At 37.2% G+C, this 22,925-nt stretch overlaps 1 protein-coding gene across 1 annotated transcript; it reads left to right on the top strand.

Annotated features, from left to right (window-relative positions):
• Window positions 1-735: 735 nt before the first annotated feature.
• LOC140159296 (transport and Golgi organization protein 6 homolog) lies at window positions 736-22,523 on the top strand. The gene is made up of 13 exons (XM_072182720.1): window positions 736-836; window positions 3,646-4,815; window positions 5,642-5,766; window positions 6,859-7,021; window positions 7,899-8,097; window positions 9,694-9,876; window positions 12,947-13,070; window positions 15,052-15,384; window positions 16,117-16,644; window positions 18,058-18,214; window positions 19,367-19,518; window positions 20,427-20,540; window positions 21,327-22,523. Exons 1-13 carry the CDS (start codon window positions 779-781, stop codon window positions 21,501-21,503), a joined length of 3,483 nt encoding a protein of 1,160 aa, XP_072038821.1. The 5' UTR covers window positions 736-778; the 3' UTR covers window positions 21,504-22,523.
• The last annotated feature ends 402 nt before the right edge of the window (window positions 22,524-22,925 follow it).

Genomic DNA, 22,925 nt, shown 5'->3' with positions numbered 1-22,925 from the left:
ATGAATGATGTCAAGTGGTCTATAATTTAAATTGACTGAATTGCAAAAAAAATTGTTAAAATGTTTGAGCTGCGCAAAACGTTAAGTGTGTTAATCCCATTGACACACAAAATGGCATAAGCCAGTCTCTGTGTACAAACAGCGTATACATGAGACTGGCAAGCGAGTCTTCTTCAAACTTCAAAGCGCAGTAATACAATAATATTTACCTGACACACATTTTTGCACAGCCGCCACAGACACTGTGTAGTTGTTAAAAATTTTTGTTAAGCTTACCAAACTTTTAAGCATTTACCAAAAAGGATAATTCATACAAAATACACAAAATGTCATACTTACCATAGACATTACAAAGGGTACCCACAATACTGGTTCACTATCACAGAACAGCTCAAAATTACCACAAATCACAGCAAGTCACTGCTCCAGACTTCCACTTTCGCAGCGTTTTGTGTTGTTTATGTATTGCAAATAACGTATGGTTGCTGTACTCAGCTATTAATAAAGTATCAAGTGTCATTGTAAAAAATATATTTAAAATGAAAATTAAACATTTGCTAAAATTAAAAATGATTGTTTTAAAATTGTAAAATATTTTTACTTATTAATGTGTTCTTTATTTTTAACTTAATGAAAAATAATTGTAGTTTAATAGTTTGCTGCTCTGTGTTATATAATCCATATTCATTTTCATAGAATATACGTTATTTATTCATTCAGCTGTAGTAACAAATTTTGCACATGGCTGATTGGTACACAGTCAAATCTATGTTCAACCATGGAGCCTGTTACAGATGTGCTGAAATTATTGCAGATATTGATGTCTCCTAGGACAGGTACGTCAGATAAATATTTTTTTGTTTGTGTAATATAATAATAGCATGACTAGAATATCTGTCATGTCTGTATACATTTAAAACTGTAACTTGTGTGTAAGCTTATTTAATAATATTTTATCAAATGTATTCATCATTTCATGACCATGATGACTACTAAGTACTATATATTATTACTAAAGGCAAATTAAAATTTGTCTTCAAACCACATCATTTTATATGTTTTATATATTTAAATTAAAGCCCTTGAGTAAAGAAAACTGAAAAACGTTTTGTCATATCAGTCTGATAGTGATATCGTGATATAGCGCTTTCCATAAATTTTCAAAGACTAAGTTACATCTTGTCACAAATCACAATCCTAAACGTACATATCAAATCATAAGGGGTGGGGTATGAACGTTTGGACAGTATTTATTGTGGGACATTAGATCACATCAGACATATCGAATTGCATTCTGAATACGAAGAATGTCCTTCTGATAATAATTTTGATTTTTTGAAATTGCAATGTAATACACATTTTATGGCAAATGATTAAAATTGATATTTTGATATTTAACAGTACTCAAGTAAACTTTATAAATATACTTCAAGTGTATGTAATTAGGTGGGATGAAAGGTCAAAATTTTCAATTGATCATCGGCTTTTCCTCCCAGCTACATACACTTTAAGAATATATCATTAGATTTATAAAATTTACTTCGAGGACTGTATATATCAAAATATGAAAAATATCAAATTTTAATAATTTGTCATAAAATTTGTATTATATCGTGAATTTCAAAAATGAAAATTATTTGATATCAGAAAGACATTCTTTGTATTCAGAATGCAATTCGATATGCCTGACATGTTCTCATGTTCCCAAAAAAATACGGTCGAAACTCGAAACGCTCAAAACGCTCATTCCAGATCCCTTAACTGCAATCCAAATACTATTTGGCACATTTTTGGTCTTTCAATATCGCAAACGCAAAATAACAAGGAAAAACATTCCCAACACGTAACACAGAATTGATGACAAATAAAGACGGCGACTTTTGGCAAAATTCAAGCTCGGTGTACCAGGCATAGAAAATCATCCGAAGGACATGGAAAATATGTGAAATTTTTTAATCAATTGTGAAATATTAATCTCGCCAATTTATAGAATCGATGCGATGCATACCGAAAACAGTTGAGTAGATAAAAAGATATCGTAGTTGGAATGGTAAGTAATATTACCATCAAGCTTTCTTCTCACACATTGCTGACCAAAAGTTTGGGGGGGGGGGGAACCCCAGATTTTTCAATGCGTTACTGCTTCTCTTGGAGTGGAGAAGGCTAAAGAAACTCGGTTAATGACAGACCCCCCCCAGGTGACCCGTACCGGAAATGGATGGTATTAGTGCCCTTTTGCATCGGTCACATGATCTTCGATTGCGTCATTGTGTTTCCGAATTTAAGTTGATTTACTAGCGAAAACCTGATCGAATTCCCTCATTTCCTTCCAAAGTTACGGTGAATTTATGTATTTTTTCTGATCATGATTAGTAATACTGGCGGGTGTCTGCGGGACTTTTAAACCAGTGGAAATGATTTGGAAAGGTTTTCCAAGACTGGCAATGTTGTTTCTAGGATCCGCCAAGCTTGGCCATAAGAAATATTGGCGTTATAAAATTACCGGAAGTAAATTGTTTTCCTTTGTTTATGGTCACGGCCACAATGCTTTGTGGGTAAAAATAACGTCATTCTGCTTAGAAGTCGCGATAACGGTGGTTCATAACCGACCAAGCTCAATAGATAAGAAGCTTAGCAAATCGATAGTGCACCATTCACACCTGATTGATCAGTATCGACTCATAACGATCATAGTACAAAGGGAACTGGGTTCGTGAATTCTCCTTCTATTAATACCTACCGCATGTGCGTTGTGCGACTGTGTGTGAGTATTTAAACGTGGAAGTGAATCCAACCATGGCAATATTAATGCACTCGTGATTGGTTAGCATTGTATCCAAGGTTGTGCGTTCGCATTGTAGTTTGAAATACATGATATACGATCGCGGTTGGATCGAGTACAGATATGTTAAAGCTGCGTTTATTCAATTGGAATTCCTTCTAAAATAGTCTGTCATTGTATGTTACAATTTACAAGCTGCAAGTTATTTTAAAAATTAATACACCTCGTACATATTCATGAGAAAATGACAGCAATTCATTTACACAACCCAAGTAGATTGACTTAAATCCCCACTCCCCAGTATGACCTATCTTACCAGTCTATTGATTTGTACAGGAATCTATACAATGTATAGATTCCTGTACAAATCAATGTATAGTATACATTGATTTTTTTATTTGGGTGTATCAACGTATAGGAGCTTTACATTGAGGTCAGCAACTTTTTAATAATTGCCTATTTGTCATTATATTTACGATACAAATATTGTGGAATAGGCTTTTACGACGTCGGTTCATATCAATTGGTAAGTTTTTAGCGGGTTCTGCTATATTTAATGGTTTGGTGGCTCTGAAATGAGCCGTTCACTGAAGACTGCCCCTTGTCAACAGAAAACAAGCAGACCTCACCTATCTGCTGATGCAACTGCAGAGAGTTTGTAGGTTGCTCCGTACTTCTTTGTGTGATTATTTTAAGCTGCCCCTTGCCTATGAGGTCGGTGATCATCGACTGACATAAGAAAAATTATCCATGAACAGTTCGACTTTACAATACATGTATGTCTGAAATAAATAAATATCTTAATTAAAGCTACTCAGTATTAAAATATGTTACTGATGAATATTTTGTTTACACTTGTGCAGGTAGTGACCAAGGGAAGACTGTGGCTGCAGACGAAAGGCAACTGTTTGACCTTTCACTTCAGGCAACACTGTCAACTTTTAGGGAGGAGCTTTCAAAGTTACAGGATGCCTCGTCAGTTGCCAAAGAGATAAGAACAGAATTTCCACATGAGCCAGAGAATTGCAAAGATATACGGTGGATGTTTGTGTTGTACTGTCTAAAACTGATGAATCTGTTAGCAGTCTCCATAGAAAGAGCCATGGATGAATTTAAGAAGTCTCAGCAGGGGTCAATGAAGAGGTCAGGCCCCAACGATGCTCCTCCTCTGTCGCCAGATACGCTTAGTTTTGGCCAACAGAAAATGGTTCTGACTGCACTTCAGTTCATCGCCTGCATGGGGATAGTACCTTGTCTTGAACGGGGGGTTGGAGTACCACTGGAAAATCGATCTGGTTTTGGAAGCATCTTGAGTGGATCTCGGAAGATCCCTACGGAAGAGAGATGCGAGAGGTTGTTGCATATTGTTAGAGTGTTGCTGCAATGTTCTCAGCAGGTTTCTCTCGGTGGACTTATTTTTTCAAGACATCTGGGTGATCTGCTTGCTGGGCTTGTTCAGTTATGTCATTCACCGCAGACAAGGGTGAAGGACAAGTTACAATTGGATCGGGAGAAGTCATCAGAAGAGCTTCAATCAAATGTTCAAACTGTCAGTGATGGTACAGGACAGAATGGAGTTGCTAGCAGGAGATGCAAGGACGATGACCATGTCGATCAACCACTTTTCACTAGTCCAGCTGACATTGGTTGTCAGCCAAAACAGACTGAACAAACTCCGCATAAATCAGCAAAGGATTGCAACAAAGAAATATGTGAGGGTGTTGTCAAAGACAGTAAAACAGCTGATAAATGTGATACTATCAATAATGAAGATGAAGCATATTGCAAAACTGAATTAGAGAAACTATTAACCAAGACATACCAACCATTGGTTATCAAGGAACTGCTCCTACTTCATGGAGGGCCAGGAGGAGGCGGCAAGGTGAAGACACAAGCTGATAAGCAATCCTCAAAGAACCCCTTACCTAGAGCTCCATTATGGTTGACAAAAATCTGTGGGCAGTTGTTGGCTGAGAGGATGATGCAGCCCAAAGGTGTACAGAATGTATTGAAGGCAATCCTTAATGTTGGAGGTATGTACAGGCTGTATCAAAATGTTTGGTACTCATCAGTTTTTGATGTTTATTGACAAGCCTGGTACTCGATATGCAACATTGGATCCTTACTTGAAATGCCCATGATTTATAGTTTTATGACCTTATAATAACATCCATCTATAAATAAGGTAGCTCCTACATGTATGTTGCATTTTGTTGTGGTAGTCTTGTCCATAATCACTGGAAACTGATGGGTACTAATCATTTTGATACACCCTGTATATTATACATGTATGTGTCTTGATCAAAAGAGACACCTTTTATCTTGCAGAGAACTTGTGATAATTTTCCAATCTACCAGACCTTGTAATCTTGTATCCTCATTTAAAATTTGTGTTTTTAATTGATTTTTACAAATATTTTCCAATGCACCATAGAAAATTAAGCTGGATTGCAAGCAGTGTTTTGAATAAGCACTTGTCCACTTGTCCAAATGTCACCAGCGAAAATCATGATAAGCCATGCACTTGTCCTATGGACAACCACAATATTTTACCTCTATAATCATGATTTATAAATAAATCGATGTCATGTTTAAATGACATTCATATCATCAAGGTCTACTTCTAGGTACAATTTCTCTGAGTTAATGGTGCCAGTGATCGAGATCCGCATGATCAGAATGGAGAATTCAGAAGAGCAAAATACAAATTTTTTTTTGCACCCAAAAATATCACACATTTTTGGGACAACCAATGCTTAGGTTGTCTACAAATTATGGAAGCTGGTTGTTCATTTCATTTGAATATTTGTTGCCCAACTTTTGCACTGATTTCTAATGAAATATTCACACATTGTACAGGTGGACAAGGTTCAGCAAAACAAACATCAAATTGGGAGAAATGTGATGCTGTTGCCAAGTTGATATCTAGCTGTCCTTTACAGTCAGACAAACAGGATGGGTACTACCAAGTGATTTGTCCTCAGGTAGGTTATTGTCATTTTCTTATGAGACACTAGGATCCACAACATGCTCATCTATCAATGCACAGTTCTTTAACCTCAATACATTTAGTACATTCATTGAATGACCTTTGAAATTTTGGGTACAAAAACTCATACTCTGGAACTTAAAGTCAAATTTTGCACTATATGATTGTTTAATTGAGGGTACTGTACTATGCCATTGGGATGAGGCCATTGTGGTCCATAGTGAGATGATTGGCTATTCCAGTTGAAATCCATACACCACCTGTGGAAAACATGTCTTTTAATCTCCTACGCAGAGGGGTATAGATTTCAAATAGAGTCACCCATTCATTCAGGTAACCCCCCATTTGAAATTCACACTCCCTGTGTGGGAGATTAAGGTCATGTCTTCCATAAGGGGTGTACATTGTACATGTATGGATTTCAACTGTAATAGCCTAATGATAGGGGTCAAATAGACAAGAAGACCTAAGGGGATAAACCAAAAGTTTGATAATTTCTTATCTGAAAAATGAAAGTGATAACAGCAATCAGTGGTTATTAAAGGCAAGTATTGTGGAATAACCCGTCATTATCTTTGCGATGAACTTAAATTAATACAATTTACTGCAACCTTTAAATGTGTTTAGGGGTGTTTTTTTGTACAAATACTGACTGTTGTTGATATTGAACGAAATTGGGCCCATGGATTATTAAAATGCACCTACATGTACATGGGCATAAATCACATTGTGAATATGAGTAACCCTAACTTCATGTACACCACATGCTGTAAAATACTACAGCTGAAGCCACTGTGCATGCATGCATCCCACGTGATATGATGACGCAATCACCCTGTCATGGATTCGTTTGCCAGGCCAGCGAAACACCAATACCTACTGGGGCGACCTAGTGCTTGGCATGCGAGGGGTTTATAGTTCAAATCCCACCCCAAACAAACAATTTCTTTGTTCATCACCTATCTTTATTCCTTCCTTCTTTCCCTTCCATTCACCAAAGAGCACTAACGGTTATTAGTTCTGAAGCTATAGGCATATTTTTAATGGCTGAATTACTTTGTGTGAGGTCTTTGTGATTACCGTACAGGTGTTAAAGCTGCTTTATATCAAGGATCAGTTGATGCTCCAGCAGACACTACGTGTTGCATGTACCTGTATTGCTGCAATAGTAGACCAATACCCTGACCTAGCTGAGAAATACCTTATACAGCCATTGTTGAAACCATTACTGGATACTCTTAGCACCAAGGGTAAGTTGATGTGTAAGCATTTGACAAAAGTCTTCACAACACTTCAAACAAATCTCTAAACGAAATCCTAGTATGTTTGCCAGGGTTTAGGCAATTACATTACAAGAGGAAGGCTTATAGACCAGGACTGACCATGTCCCAAATTGTTGGGTTTTTTCAGTGTAAAATGATGACTCATTTCTCAAAAAAATATATAAATTCTAGCAAAGACGTATTGCTCTGTGTAAGATAATTTTAAAATAAACATGATTTAAAAGTTTGAAACTTTTGATCCAAACACAAGAAATCATAGTACTACATCTTTCGTCAATAAGAGCGAGATTGAAATAAACATGTGTAGGACATCGCATTGGTTACCTCAGGTACAGAAAATGCATCCAAGTACACACCAAAATTGTTGTCTAAATTCATACACAGTAAACCCTCAACAATTTTTGTACCACTATGGGCGCACAACACCAAATTATTGGGGAGCTGCGAACTCCTAGATCAACATAATTGTTGTAAATTAATCAGGCCTTTTGATGAAAAATTGAGACTAGAAATTTGTCCAAAATACCATGGAATGTATGTACATTGTACATGTACAAGGTTCTTGAGCTATTTACATAGCACTGGTCTGATGTACCCGGAGCTCTATTCACAAGGAGAGGCAACATCATGGGCCAGTTGGTCAACAGGCGCCAGCCCATACCATAACTGACAATCAGCAACCCTGTCCTACAAACACCTAACCGCTCTGAATGCTACTGCATGCCACAGGCTGGGTGGCTCCCTTTTCAGCAGGTGGGGAATGCAACACATAGGACCATACCAGAACTTGCATAAATAGACTGCTAAATATTGTAAATTGGATTGTTTATTTGCCTTTTTTTAGAACTAAGTTTAGGAGATGATCAACCAGCTGAGATTGCAGTCATCAGTGAGACCACTCTTAGCAAATGTATTGAGTGTATTCACAAGATGTATGTCATAGGTGCTGAACCCAACTCACAACTTATCACTACTATGGAAAGGGTTGTAGACCCTTTATTCAAACTGTTCTGTTTTGCGAGGCAAGGAGTATGCAATCTGAGGTAAGTAGCTCAAAATGAATAATTTATTCAGTCTCTTCAGAAGTTGTGCATCTGTCAAGTGATATATTTTGCTGTATTTTTTAAATGTATCACTCCCGGCTAACTCACAGAAAATTCTACGACTGACAGGGCAATATTTGTGTGTGAAAACACGGCTAAGTCCTTGACTCTTGTTAGCCGTGCAATTGCTGTATAAACCCTAGCCTTTTGCCTTGGCTCAAGTCCCTGCCCAAATTCACGGCTCTTTGGACTTACTCAACTCACTGAAAAGGCCTTAAATCTATGTTTGACAGAGTAATGTTTGTATGTAAAACCACAACCAAATCACAACTGTCACTAGCTTGGCAATTGCTGCAAACCCCAGCCTTTTGCCTTGGCTCAAGTCCCCGCATATATTCCCGGCTCTTTGGACTTGGTCAACTCCCTGAACAAAGCCTGGCACATGTCTGGCCCTGCAGGAACAAAATTTGTGTCAACTCCCTGTCCAAATGTTATCAACTACCCAGCCATCCCTGGGTACCTAGGGGATGGGGTTCCAATTGAGAAGTGCATTAATTGTTACCTACAATGACACTCAGTTTTAGGTTAATACTTGCTACGTTCTCAAATTGAATGATGGACCAAGGCTGCCCATGTTACTATTGGTGCTTCATGCTTATGGTGCTGCTTGTGGCAAAGCAGTCACATTTTTGACCAAAAATGATAGTGATTCAAGTCTACTACTATCACAGTGGAATACAAATCTTTCAGTACTGGTTTTAGTGTTTGAGTCCAATCTGGTCTTATTTCAATGAATCTGTGACGACTATCCTCTTCAATATTACATTCAGTTCCATTGTCAGTCAAATTGGGCTGTTTAATTTGAAAATCAATACAAAGATTTTGGAATTCCAAACCAAAATTGTTTAATTTATGCGAAACTGGATTTGATAAATTTCCTCAATTTTCAATGGGATTTTTCAATATGTCCGGCTGGACTGAACATAAGGTACAGCTGGAATTGAGATATCAGTGAATCTTTCACAGGGGGTGTGTGAATTTAATTTTAAATGAAATAACCCATTGCACTTGTACATGTTCTTTAAACTTCTTTCTGACAGGGACTACTCCTGATTCCAGAAAAATACAGCAAAAAAATTTTTGGATTAAAAATATTATCTTGTTTGCCAAATGAGACTATATAAATCCTTTTTCAATTTTAATATTTTTGCAATTTGAGGGAAAATAGGCCAAAACATGCAATTTTTCATGTTTTCTTACAACTGGTTGTGAAAAAAATTAAGAAGGAATGTTTTCCAAAAATTAGAATGTATAACTTAAACTTAGTCTTTGTACAAGTTTGGGCTTGATTGTCACAGCATATGAAAAAAACTTCTAAAATGCATGTTTTTGGCCATTATTTCCAAAAATTGGCCAAATATAACTAAAAGGATTAGGATTCAGCTTGGTTTCATTTAGCAAAACAGGATAATATTTTTTTGATCTAAAGAAATTAGTTCTGTATTTTTCTGGAATAGGGAGTAATAAGTTAGTTGTTGATAAGTATCCACGGATATAAAGTCAAAGACTTAAAGTATTCAAATTGTACTTTTTCAGATCTGCTGTTGAGGAACTCTTGGTGAATTTCTTTCTGCAGAGCAAGAAAAGTATTTCTTTACAGTACTTGAGGCATGTTACATTTGTGGAAAAAAACTGTGACATGGCAGCAATGCATGATAATGTCACCTTTGTACCTGGATCACAAGGGGGAGCCGTTGCTGTGTACAGAGTGTCTGTGAGGTAAGTACTCTTACGAGGAAGAACTGTAAAGACTTCATAAAAAGTAACACAGCGGTTATAAATACACCTATAGCAATAAGAACTAGTAATCGTATTTACAATGATTTAACATAGAAAGAAATGTGGTTTATTTACACATTTTGATACCCAATTCATCCAGTGTTGTTCAATAACAGGAGTGTTTTTAAAGAATAATAACCAAATTTAAAAGTTGCAGTAAAATTGTATTAATTTGAATTCAGCGTGCAGATAACGGCAGGTTTTACATAATGATTGCCTAATAACCATTGATTGCTGTAAAATGCAACTTTTAAATTCAGATATTTTTCTTTGAAAACATTTTTGTTAATAATGAACGACATTGAAGGAATGGGGTATCAAATGTGCGAAGATATAACCTTCGCTCTTTTTGTGTTAAATTATTGTCCATACATTAATTTTAAAGTTATAGGCATATCTGTAATGGCTGCGTTACTTTTTGTGAGATCTTTATATCACAAATGCTTACCTGTATGAATCATGTTATGGTGGCTTTTTGTCTTGCCTGAACTATGTTCAGAGGGAGGCTTAGTCAGGCCTGCAACACTTCGATCACCAGTTGGTGGACAACATGAAACAGCCCCACAGATTTGGACCATCATGCTATCACATTTTTGTACAATCGATCTAGTCTCCTTCACAGCCAGTTTCTGCATGTTGCCGATTAATAATAATAATAATAATAAAATTTTATTTTTATATAGCGCAATACATCAAGCGATCACAAAGCGCTTTACAGCAGTAAAACAAAGATATAAATGTACAAGATTTTTTAGAATTAAAAGACATAAAAACAATATTTAAGAAAGCAAATATTTAAAAAAATACCAGAATTAGCAAAAAGATACACAAATAAATCAAATAAAAGACCTGAAACAAAATATATTGCAAGAGGGAAATGCATGAAGCAATGGAGAACAAAGACAAACAAATGCAATATATTGAGTGAAAAGTCACAATCGAAGCCAATGTATGTGATAAAACACAAAATAAAACAACATATGGCCTACCAAACGAGCATTGCGACAAACTTAATTAAGCAACACCATGCATATTGCACTTGAAAAACTGCACAAAGGCACACAAGAGCAAAGACGAGAACAAAACAAATGCATTAAACAAAGTGAAGTCTATGAAAAATGCATGGTATGTCGAACATTTTGTATGAAGAAGATATAAAATGTATAAAGTATAAATAATATTACAAATGCATCACTTTATAAAATACAACAACAAAATAAATACACAAAGCATATTGCACAGTGCACATTGCACAAGGAACTCGAGAGCAAAAAACAAGATGAAACCAAGATGTGCGACATACAAAGTGAAATACAAAACCATGGGAAATGTATGTAGCACACAAGACTAATGTCAAAGTATAAAACATACATCAAATGGGCATCAAACTTACAACAAAAACAACCAAAAACATGATAAAAACAACACCGGGCATATTGCACATAGCATGGAAGCGAGCATGGAACAGGAACATAACAAATGCAATATGCAGAGTGAAGTCGTTGTAAATATGATACATCTTAAATACACCACAGAATAAAGCATGAAAAACTATATAACATCATAATAGAATCATAACAAAAGCAATCAAACATACAATCAAAGCAAAAATACAAAAGATATGCACTAAGTGTACACTAAGCATAATGCACGTGGAAATGCACAAGGCATAGGGCGCAAGAAGACAAGAGTCAACAAGTGCAAAAAACATAGTGAACACTCAGAAACAAACTGAAAAAGAATACTGCACGGGGAACACCAGAAAAGAACAAAGGCAAAAGCACGCACAAGGCGGCAGGACATCCTATGCAGTATGCAAAATCAGAGAGCAAGCTATGACATACAAATGAGATAAAACATGACGAAATAGCATTACACAATCATTGATTTAAAATAATAAGTCTTCAGAGATTTTTTAAACTTGTCCAGAGATGTTGAGTCGCGAGTTTCAGATGGTAAATTGTTCCAGATCTTAGGTGCAGCTGCAGAAAATGACCGATTACCATAGTAAATGGTATTTACAGAGTTTGGGTGACGAAGAAGATGTTGTGAAGATGAGCGCAAAGAACGACTGGGTTTATACTCCGAAATAAGTTCAGATATATATGAAGGTGACATACCGTTTAAGGCCTTGAAAGTGAGACGTGCGATTTTGTACTCGATTCGTTGTTGCACGGGTAACCAGTGGAGCTCGCGAAGAATGGGTTTGATGTGATCACGTTTCTTGCAGCGAGATACCAACCGAGCCGCTGAATTCTGTACGCGTTGTAGTTTCGCAATCTCATAGTCCGGGAGTCCATAGAGGAGGCTATTGCAGCAATCAAGACGCGATGAAACGAATGCGTGCACCAGGCGTTCTGTAGACTGACGATCCAAGTATCGGCTTAGACGGCCGATCCTATATACTGCAAAGGAAGCTGATTGGGCAACGTTCTTGACATGATCTTTCATCCCAATTGTCTTGTCCATGGTCACTCCAAGATTCCTAGCAACACTCGCGATGTCGATACTAGAGTCTCCAATCGTGATCTTCGGAAAGGGCATTGATTTCACAAATCTTGAGCTAAATCGATTGAGCCACATGCAGGCTTGGCCGGATTCAGGTTGATTTTACAAAAATGTGACATTAGAATGGTGCAAATCTGTGACACTGTAATGATTTTGTGTTAATCTCATCCACCGCCAGTTTGATTTGGAGTGGCCTAGTTAAATCTAGATGCCATAGATATGTCAATTTAAACTATACAGTTTTTGTATTCTTTTATTCAAGATTCTTTTCATTGCCATTTGAGTATTTTAACAATTTTACCCCAGTTTTTACTGTTTACAAATACCCCATTGATTAGGCATTCTAGAGATATATGACCTTTTATGGGCTGCCAGCATAGCTAGAAGGACCACTTAGCATCCATTGTGTATATTTGTGTCCCTAAAAGGTTATACCCAAAGGTTATATGCCAAAGGTCACATCTTTGAGCATAATTTGTTTTTATTTTGTTTTTTTTTTCAGTGAGGAAGAGTTATTTAGTGAATCATTAATGAACCAGGAAAGTGTAGCCGAGTCAACTTTGGTTTTGCTGCAACATCTCAAGAAAGATGGCTTGACCGGAGACTACTTCATTATACTCTTGCAGGTATGTCACAAATGATTTAAAGTGGTACCACACCCCCTGATAAATTTGTGACTATTCTTGCATTTTTCCAAAAAATAATAACACACTGGTAACAAAAGTTATGTATATTATATAGGGGCAAGGAATCCAGTTACTACACTGGAATTTCAGTGACTCAAGACAAGCAGTATGTTATTTATGATAAGAAAAGAGGTACCGCTAGAATGTACCTAATTTCAGTGAAGTAATTGGGATTCCTTGCCCCTATAAAAAGTATAATATACATAACTTTTGTTACCAGTGTGTAGTTATTTTTTGAGAAAAATGCAAAATTAGTTACAAAATTTATCAGGGGGGTATAGTACCACCTTAAGTACAATGATTTGTACATTGCATGATGAACGATAAGGTGCATGAATAAATCACAAGAAAGGACATACATGTATATACCAGGTAGGCTTGTTATCGTTTCATTTTTCTTTGGCGACATGTCGCCAAAACTCTGAATCCGACGTCGAATCTTTGTCGACAAACAAGTGAAAAATAAAGTCATTTATAAAGCTTCAGAATTTAGCACTCAATGCGTTATTTGTGCATCCATGACGGCCGACGATGGCAAATTCTATGACCCTAAAATAGCACTTGTTACCTGTACGAGCGGTGCCGAACTTTATCCTACCATATTTCCTTTAAATGAATTGACTTCTTCCAAACATAATTCTTGTTGGATGGCTTCATTTATTTGCTTTTTCTCCTTTATTTTGAGGATTTATTACGATGATTTACAAGGTCAAATTTATTCAATAGTGAAAGCATGCAGCGATGATGTAATGACGTGACGTGTGCAGGGGACTCCCAAAAAAGCCGTTCAAAAGTGGTTCGGGGGAAGGACTTCACTTCAATATGACTATGTGACTGTGTTATCATGAACCCAATCAACTCATTGCCATATCATCTCACTTTTATATTTAAATAAAACAGCTAAATAATAATTAATCCATAGGCGGGCCAAGAAATATAATTACATCTTTACAAGCAGTATTAAAACATCAGCTTGCCCTCCCAGTGCCTATAATGGACTGACCCATGAGCTATTAATAGCTCACACACAGCGTTGCACCACATACACATGGGTTTCGCTCAGGCCAATTGCCATGTGCTGTACATCGTACATGCACCTCATTATAAATTCGCTGAACATGCCGAGTGGCAGGTGTGGCCCAAACCAGTTTACACTGGCTGAACACGTGCTGTGTACAGTATACATTGACTTGTTGTTTACATAGTTACTTTCCACGCTAGCTATTGGTAAAAAGTTTTTAGCTGGGAGGTTTGGACGGCATTTTAACTCGGATCATGGCAATTCTATTGGCGTTATCATGGTAGGCCTATACCTGTCTAAGTGTAAATATATTAATTGGCTTCCCTTTGTAGTTTGTAGGGTCATTTTGTCTGGATTGTGAAGCTCTTGGTTTTCTATTTTTACTACTAATTACTAGCCGTGCATGATTTATTATTGATTACTATTTTGTCGACAATGAAAGTCTCTTATCGACTGTCGGAAAAATTCATTGTCGACAATATTGGCGACATTAGCTCTGTCGATAACAAGCCTAATACCAGGTCAATTTTATCTTCAGCAAGTCATTAAAGGGCTTTATCCATTATAGTATGATTCAGAGATTTGTGTGCCTGACCACTGTGACCAGAACATCCCACCCAAAATTCAATTGCTTTTTTCATAAAAAAAACATGAATGAAGTGAGACAGTAGAGAAATATTCCCAAATCACATTTAGGATTTTTTATTAAGCTTATTTTGCAGATGTAAACATTTTATGGCTATGAAAAAAATTGGACCGAACTTCCACAGAGAGTGTGAGGACAAACAAACAATTTATTTTTGACCTGACGTTACTGTATTTTGCTACCCCATTTTTTTCTCCCAATAGATCCACATTGATATCTAGTACATCTGTTGTTATATATTTTATTTCCTGCAGGAACTGACTGCTATTATTTCTAAACCAAAAGCTACAACTCCAAATCGAACATCAAGTGAACAATTTTTGGAGCTTGAAGTTAATCAATCCAAGCAAATAAAACACCTGCAACATTGCTTACAAATCTTAGCCATACTATCCAAGATGTGCGAGACTCAAGGGCCAGATTTACTGGAGAACACAGGACACATACTCAGCTTTGTTAAGGCAACTTTTGAGAGAGCATGTCAATCACTTGATGCCGAAGGTAGTGATGCTATTGATGCTTTTGAGACGGAGACGCTGACCATGGCTTTTGGACTAACCTCAACCCTGCTGATGGGAGATGGCGAGGTTAGTGTCAAGTTGATATTTGGGGAAGGGATACTAACAGCAAAATAAACTAGGCTGAATTAGACTAATAAATACTATGAATGCATGAATCAATATCATATCTTGTTTCAAAACCAAAGAAATTCAGATAAAACTCAGATGCCTTATGGACTTTTGCATAATGGTATATGGGACAACCGTCATATGTAATTACCACACTGGTGTATCAAATGATTGGTACCCGTCAGTGTCCAGTAGTCATTTCAAGAGGATCTAATGTTGAATTTGGAAGAAGCAGTTGTTTCAATAGACAACCAAACTGATGGGTACCAATCATTTTCATACACCCTGTATCTTCAAGTGGAATGGTTGGGCTCTGGTGGTGCATCATTGACCTGTGACAGGATTGAAGTGATGTCACACAAACACTGTCATAGCTCAACAATACACCCATAATGGATCGTCTAAACTTATCGGACAGTTAATTTGATGCAGCCTGCATTAGAAGCTAAACTTACAGTGCCAATACAAGCTAAAACAGGAAAATTACATTTGGCATGTGGAGTACATGCATAAATAGCTATATATAGTCATAAGATGTCTAATTTTTTGTGTAAACCAAGAAAAAATTTACATGTAGGAAATAAGTATCAAATTTCAAAATTGTATAATCACTTTTTATTTTTAAAGAAGCTTAAAATAAATGAACAAAATACTAATAAAAGCAAATCATTTCGTATATTTGAATTACAGACTGCAGAATATAAGCAAGTCTTCATGGAGCTAATCCCATTGCTTGAACAAATAAGCAACCTTCATCCCCAGCAGCCGATACGCGTCATGGCAACAGAACTACGCATTACCGTAGCAACGCATGGAACTGTGTGGTCAGAAAATATGAAGGACACAATTCAAGAATTAAGAACTAAAGCGCAGCAAAGATACTTTAAGGAAAATGAAAAACACAAGCAAAGTTCTGTAGACGATACTCAATCGGATGCAAGACACAAGGGAGCTGGTGTCAAGTCTACAAAGGGAAATGGTGATAACACAGTTACAGAAAGACAGTCTGAAGAGGAAGCTGTTAGCAAGGAATTTGATGAAGCTTTCCAGGAACTCTTTGATCCACTTCTGCCTGTGCGAGGCCATGCCTTGATGGCGCTGGCTAAGCTGCTGCAGTCACACGATGGCAAGGCTATGCAGAAGAAAGATACACTCCTCAAAATATTTGAGGAGAATCTGACGCATGAAGATTCTTACATTTATCTCTCGGCTATTAAGGTATGATAGGTAAAACTGGAAAGAAAAAGAGCAAGGTACACCAACTTGACATCGGGAAACAAGTAAAATACAGACTAGACGGTACGCAGAGGGGGACAAAAAACAACAAATGTTGGCATAGAATTAGGTAAAGTTCAATAGCCAAAAATTACCAATTCTAAGGCCCACAGAAATGTTAAACCTGCAAAAACAACATGGATCAATAGGAATACAAAAGTGCACAAGAACAAGTGATGAAAATCCCTATTTACCTACTTCTATGCTTACATTTGTTGTTTTTTGTCCCCCTCTGCGTACCGTCTAGTCTGTATTTTACTTGTTTCCCCACGTCAAGTTGGTGTACCTTGCTCTTTTACTTTCCAGTTGTTTGTATATTCAAGGTACCCTCTTGTATCATTTATTGATCCTTGATGTGTTTTGTGTCCTCGTCAGTTGGATTCACCATTACCTGCTTCTTTTTGTATGATAGATATACAAAGTATTGAAGTCTTAATTTGATGAGTAACTTTCAATGATCATTGATGATATAGTTGTCAAAGTTTGCATGAAGGCTTTATAAACTAAAAAAAATTGGTTTGTAGAAAATGGAGAAGCAGAAAAATCCTTTTGATGTCATGACAGTATCTGGCACTCTGCAGCTGGAAAGGGAGTGTTCCTGGGACCAAAGTGCTCAATCCATCACCGCCCATTCCAAGTCGGGGGCAGTTCTAGTAGACTGAGTTTGCTGATAATGTAGTATGACCTGGGCTTGATTTAGGGATTCAATCATGTTTCACCGTTGTTCATCACCGATTAACAACGATGCGTCGCGTCGTCTGCTTGGTGAAGTAAACCACGCAGACGCTGCGGACGCGAGTTGATAATCGGTGATGAACAACGATGAAACTATGATTGAATCCTTTCAACAACGAAAACAAGCTAAAGATCGTATATAATTCACGATTATTTTACGAGGAATGTCAGTTAATCATTGCCACTCAGCCTTACAAAAACTTCGATGATTTCTCTGTTGATATCAGCAATAAAACTACAGAATAAAACGGCAATGTTTAGCCGCTACCTGAAAAATACTGAATTCTTGGCATGACGAATTTTACGCGCTCTCGCGTAACACATAGTCGCGTTCGCGTATACGCTACAGTAAAAGTGTTGATTCATCACGGATTAACAACGGTTGGCTCCTGTACAAAGGTATAGGAAGAGTTGTTGAAGATACCAACATCTTCAAGACTTTGCACATCCTTTAAAAAAATGTTGATGCACATCAAGCCAGGTAGCAGCCAGACCCGGCCATGGTTTTCACTATCATATGAGGAATAATGAAAAACAAAACAAAAATAGCCATAGAACTCTAAGATGGTGACCATGACTCTGTAACCAAGTTTTTCAATTAATTCCTCAATTTCTATACAGGGACTAGTTGCATTAGTTGATGTCTTCCCAGATCAAGTAGTATCCAAACTCTGTGCAGAATTTGCAGGAACTCAAAAGGAAGAGACGCCACTGCATAGGACGGTAGAGACCAGACTGAAAATAGGGGAAGCCTTGGTTAAAGCAACAAGGTGTTTAGGTGGGTAGTCTTAATGTGTGTGTGAGGGTGGGTGGCGCTTGTTTTCACCTACAAACGTGGACTTTGAGTCCACACTTATGTAGTGAAAAACCAGAAACTGCGAACGTGGACGTCCACGGTCGTAGGACAGCGGCAGAGGGTGATATACAGCATAACTTTGCATATGGGGTAGGGTCCTCTATGGTAGGTGTAATACCAGGACCACGGTTAGCGGTGAAATATCAAAGAAGTCCACGTTTGGATTATGATGTCTGTGTGTGTGGGTCCACGGTTTCACTGTTAACTACCACACACACACAAAAAGGGTCCACGGTTGTCGGTGGGGGGGAGTAGGGGTGGGGGTGTGTGGGGTGTAGTTGTGTGTTTTTAATTACACAACCGGGGACATCTGCCAAACCGGGGACATCCCCAGTTAGAGAGACTACACCCCCTGTATCCCCTATGGCTAAAAAAGCTTTGAAATGCAATAAAAAAACACGGGGACATTACACAGGGGTAGGGTCATGACCCAGAATGGTAAGTTATTCCATCAAAAAATGTTTTTGGAAGCGACCAATTTGTCCCCGGTTTGTCGATTGACACACAATTCAGGAGGGGTATGTGTGGGGGTAATTGCTGTCAAAAGTGGATGACAGACTATGCAACCATGGACTGACTGTCCACCAGGATTGCAGCTATATGGTGGATGGAAGTGGCGGTATATATTAGGGTGTGGTGGGGTAGGATATGGTGGGGGGTGTAGAGTGTTGGGGTAGTGGGGCAAGAGTGTTGTGGGGTTTGGATGGTAGCGTAGAGTGTGTGGTGTGGTAAAGGTGGGTAGGGTACAGTAGGGTGGTGTAGTGGAGTAAAGATGTAGTGGGATGGGTACTGGTAGGGACTAGGGTGGTGAGGTATAAGGTGGGGTAGGGTGGCAGGGATGGTGGAGTAGGGTAGAGGTTTGTTGAGGGGCTTGGGCATACTCAGTACTGCCACCTTGTGGGAGGCTACTACAATGCAGTAACAAATAAGAACTAACACAAGAACACAGCATGTATTGAAGGTAAGAGTAGTAGTAAATACTAGAAATTCCAAGACTCTTTTTTAATAGAATGTTTAGACACATATAATTAACTATCCAAAGTAACACACAAAGTTATTTTTGTATTTATACAGGTGACCTTGTGCCCCACTACTCCCAGCAGTTACTAGGTGCCTTTCTGGTAGGAACACGAGATTCAGACCCCAGTATGAGAGCCAGTAGCCTGTCCAATCTGGCAGATGTTTGCCAGCTCCTAAGGTTCTCTGTTGGTCCTATTGTACATGAAGTAAGTCACAAGTTTTATAACCCAATGTATGAAACCATTGTCTGTCTAATTTGTGCAAGTGGTTGGTCAAAAATAATCTTTAATACTTGGTGAATAATTTTAGAAAAATGGTTACACTTACTAAGATATTTTAAAACTGTGCCATAAAAAGGAATTATCAAGCTTTAATGTAACTTAATTTCACTTCAATCGGTTGTTTAGAACAAAAGATCATGCTTCAACAAACAGGTTTTTTTTATCTACTTTGTAGTGATCACCCTGGTATATTAATTATACAAAGTTACTTTTCGTTTGAAGCCACTTGGTCGGGAATTGTGATTTTTCATGCATTTTGTCATTAAAAAATTACCCATATTGTGAAGTTTTGCAAAAAGAATCTCATTCCTGTAATTCTTAATGATTTGCTTACAACATCAGGACTCGTCTCCGGCATGCAGGAATTGGGCTATTTCAGTTCAAATACGTACACCTCCTATTGAAGACATGACCTTCATCTACCACACAGGGGGTATAGATTTCAAATGGATTCACCCATTTAGTTACCTTTTGAATTGTACCCTCCCTGTATGGGATAGTAAGATTATGTCTTCCATATGGGTATATGGATTTCAACTGGACTTGCCCATTGCAGGAGAGTCTGCATCCCTCATTGTAGCCTGTTATTATAGCTTCATGAAGAAAGCGCTACTCAGCAGCAATGTCTAGGATTGTTGGTGTCATGCAACTAGCAGTGATTGTATCCTAAATCCTAATCCTAACCATATAACTTAAACCCTAAAACAACCCTAACCTTAGTTATCTATATGCAGGAGAGGGCATTCTGATTGTTGTGGCCATGATACTTTACCTGGCTTTGTGTGTTTGATGCTTTCATGTCTTTGCAATAATGTGTGGTTTTTTACACTTAGATAATGAACTGTGTGAGCACATTACTGAAGACAGATCCAGAAGTTGAAGTGCGCAGGGCATGTGTATTAGTGATAACTCTGATATTAAAAGGTTTAGGCTCCAATGCATTACAGGTGAGTTCTATAAGAGTTCAATTAAAAGGGCATTTTGTGATCCACAGCAACATCCTCCCACTTTTCTTTTTATACCACTGGAAACCTCTGGCTACATAATGTTTATGTAAAAAAAAAATTCTTGCAGATCAATTCGTTTAGCAGAAATATTGTGAAATTTGAATTACGTTCTGGTATACCAGAACGAAATTACAACACATTGTCTATGGAGCAGTGTAATACACATATTAAAAATCATGCATAACTCGCAAACACAAAATCGGAATCAACTGAAATTTTGGGAATAAGCTTTTTTTGTGGATATCTGCTGAAAAATGTCTTTAAAAGAGGATGCTTGGATCAGGAAATACTCCTTTAATATGGGCATGTTGCTAAAAGCACACACTAAATGTACCAAAAATCATAGTTTGCAGATACAGCCGGTATAAGGTGTTTTTAAATCGGGTATGCAACATACTTTACTCAAATTATGTGTGATCGATATTTGGACCAAAAAAAATTTGGGTGGGCAATATTTGGATCATGGCTAACACCATGCCCCTATATTGTCAATTTAATTTACATTAAGCTTACTGGCATGCTAGCATGCTATAAACTGCTATAAAAGGAATTGGCAACACAAGTTTAGATATCAGTAAACAACCAAACAATTTTGTTGGTTCCTGGACCATATGGCACCTAAGAAAGGTTGCAAGTATGCAAGAATTTCTACCATTATTTAAAGAATTATATGAGAGAAGTTTGTTGCAAATGTATTGGTAATTTTTGTTCTGCACCTTTTCACAGGTTCTGGAAGGTGTGATGCGTGATCTGTATCGGCAACTGAAGTTGGCCATTACTGTTGAAAAAGATGACGTGCTATTACTCCATGCACAGCTGGCATTAGAAGAATTGGATATCATAATGAAGGATTACTTGTTCCCTAAGCAGACTCTATCAAAGAAAATAACTGTACTTCCATAATCTTGGTAGAGATCCTTCGCTATTTTGAATGGTTGGCATAAAAAAAATGTCAAATTTGAGTTTGTATTTATTAATGAATTTGTGGAAGATCTGGACTTAATGTATACTATGTATACTATATCACATAAAAACGTATATCGTCACTGGGCAGGAAAAACCTCATATGTACTTTTTGCCCTTGAACATGGATGAAGCGAACCATTCAGTATAAAGTCCACACCTACAAGGCTTTATCCATTTCCAAGGACCAAAAGTAAATATGAGGTGTTTCCTGCATGTACTTTTGGCCCTTGAACATGGATGAAGCAATCTCTTCAATATAAAGTCTACACCTTCAAGGCTTTATGAGGTTTTTCCCGCCCAGTGACAATTATTAATATTATGAACTTTTGTGATGATCAATAATAAAACCACTTGAACCAGCTGAAATACTGTATAGTAAAAGAACTTGGACACAATACGCAAAGTGAAATATTTTTATAGAAAATAGTAATGCATTGCATTGTGTTTTAATACTACTAAAAAGTACTCCTACATTACTCTACTGCTTTGATACAGGAAATCATTATTCAGAACAATATAAACCAGCTGCTTGGGGTTAGGCCAGAGCTGCCAACTCTCCCTCATTTCGCAGGAGACTCCCTGCTTTTAAACCTTCAGAACCCTTAATTTTTGGTCATCTCCCTGAAAAGGAAATGGTTTCATCCATTAAGATGTACACATTTTGACAAATCTCCCTGATTGCAACAGGAAATCTCCCTTTTTTCAAGATTCAAATGTTGGCAGGTAAAGACAGATTCTGTATTAAGGTGGTATTGGAGGCATTTAATATGGAAGTACTCTAAGCAGATTAATTGAGTAGAGCAAAGCACACTTATCAATATGCTATTTGTTTGGAGCAAATCGGACATACAGTTTTCGAAATATATCAATTTATATTTTCTTTGTATCTTATTGTTTTTGTCAATAATCAATAAAGTTAATGAGGTAAAATGACTGGAGAAGCTCATTAACATATAATTTTGCCAATATGTTGCTAAAAATCCATGCATAAATGTTTAGGGTACTTCTATTTTGCATACTTTTCTTTGAAACTTGGTCAAAGTGTTTCTAATATTTATGTTCTAATGTATTATAAAGTGAACTAGTGAAGCTGTCCCCTATTTGCATAAGTAATTATCATTTATGCAAATTAGCTCATTAATTATGCAAATATGCAAATTAGAGGGAGGCTTCACTATATAATACATTAGAACATTAGAAACACTTTGACCAAGTTTCAGAGCAAAAATATGCAAAATAAAAGTAACCTGAATTCATGCATTGATTTTTAGCAAAATATTGGCAAAAATTACATATTAATGAGCCTTTCCAGTCCTTTTAGCTGTTTAAAACATGCTCACAGCATTTCCTTATTTCTAG

This window comes from Amphiura filiformis, chromosome 8 (assembly GCF_039555335.1).
Source record: "Amphiura filiformis chromosome 8, Afil_fr2py, whole genome shotgun sequence".
NCBI lineage: Eukaryota > Metazoa > Echinodermata > Ophiuroidea > Amphilepidida > Amphiuridae > Amphiura > Amphiura filiformis.
This window is presented reverse-complemented; position numbering and strand designations above follow the sequence as displayed.

What these genes read in the sequence shown, in the direction of transcription:
- LOC140159296 (XM_072182720.1), top strand. Translation starts at nt 779, where the DNA reads ATGGAGCCTGTTACAGATGTGCTGAAATTATTGCAGATATTGATGTCT. An exon ending in GTGTACAGAGTGTCTGTGAG is followed by an intron (nt 9,877 to 12,946) that starts GTAAGTACTCTT and finishes TTTTTTTTTCAG; the next exon opens with TGAGGAAGAGTTATTTAGTG. An exon ending in TTGGTCCTATTGTACATGAA is followed by an intron (nt 19,519 to 20,426) that starts GTAAGTCACAAG and finishes TTTTACACTTAG; the next exon opens with ATAATGAACTGTGTGAGCAC.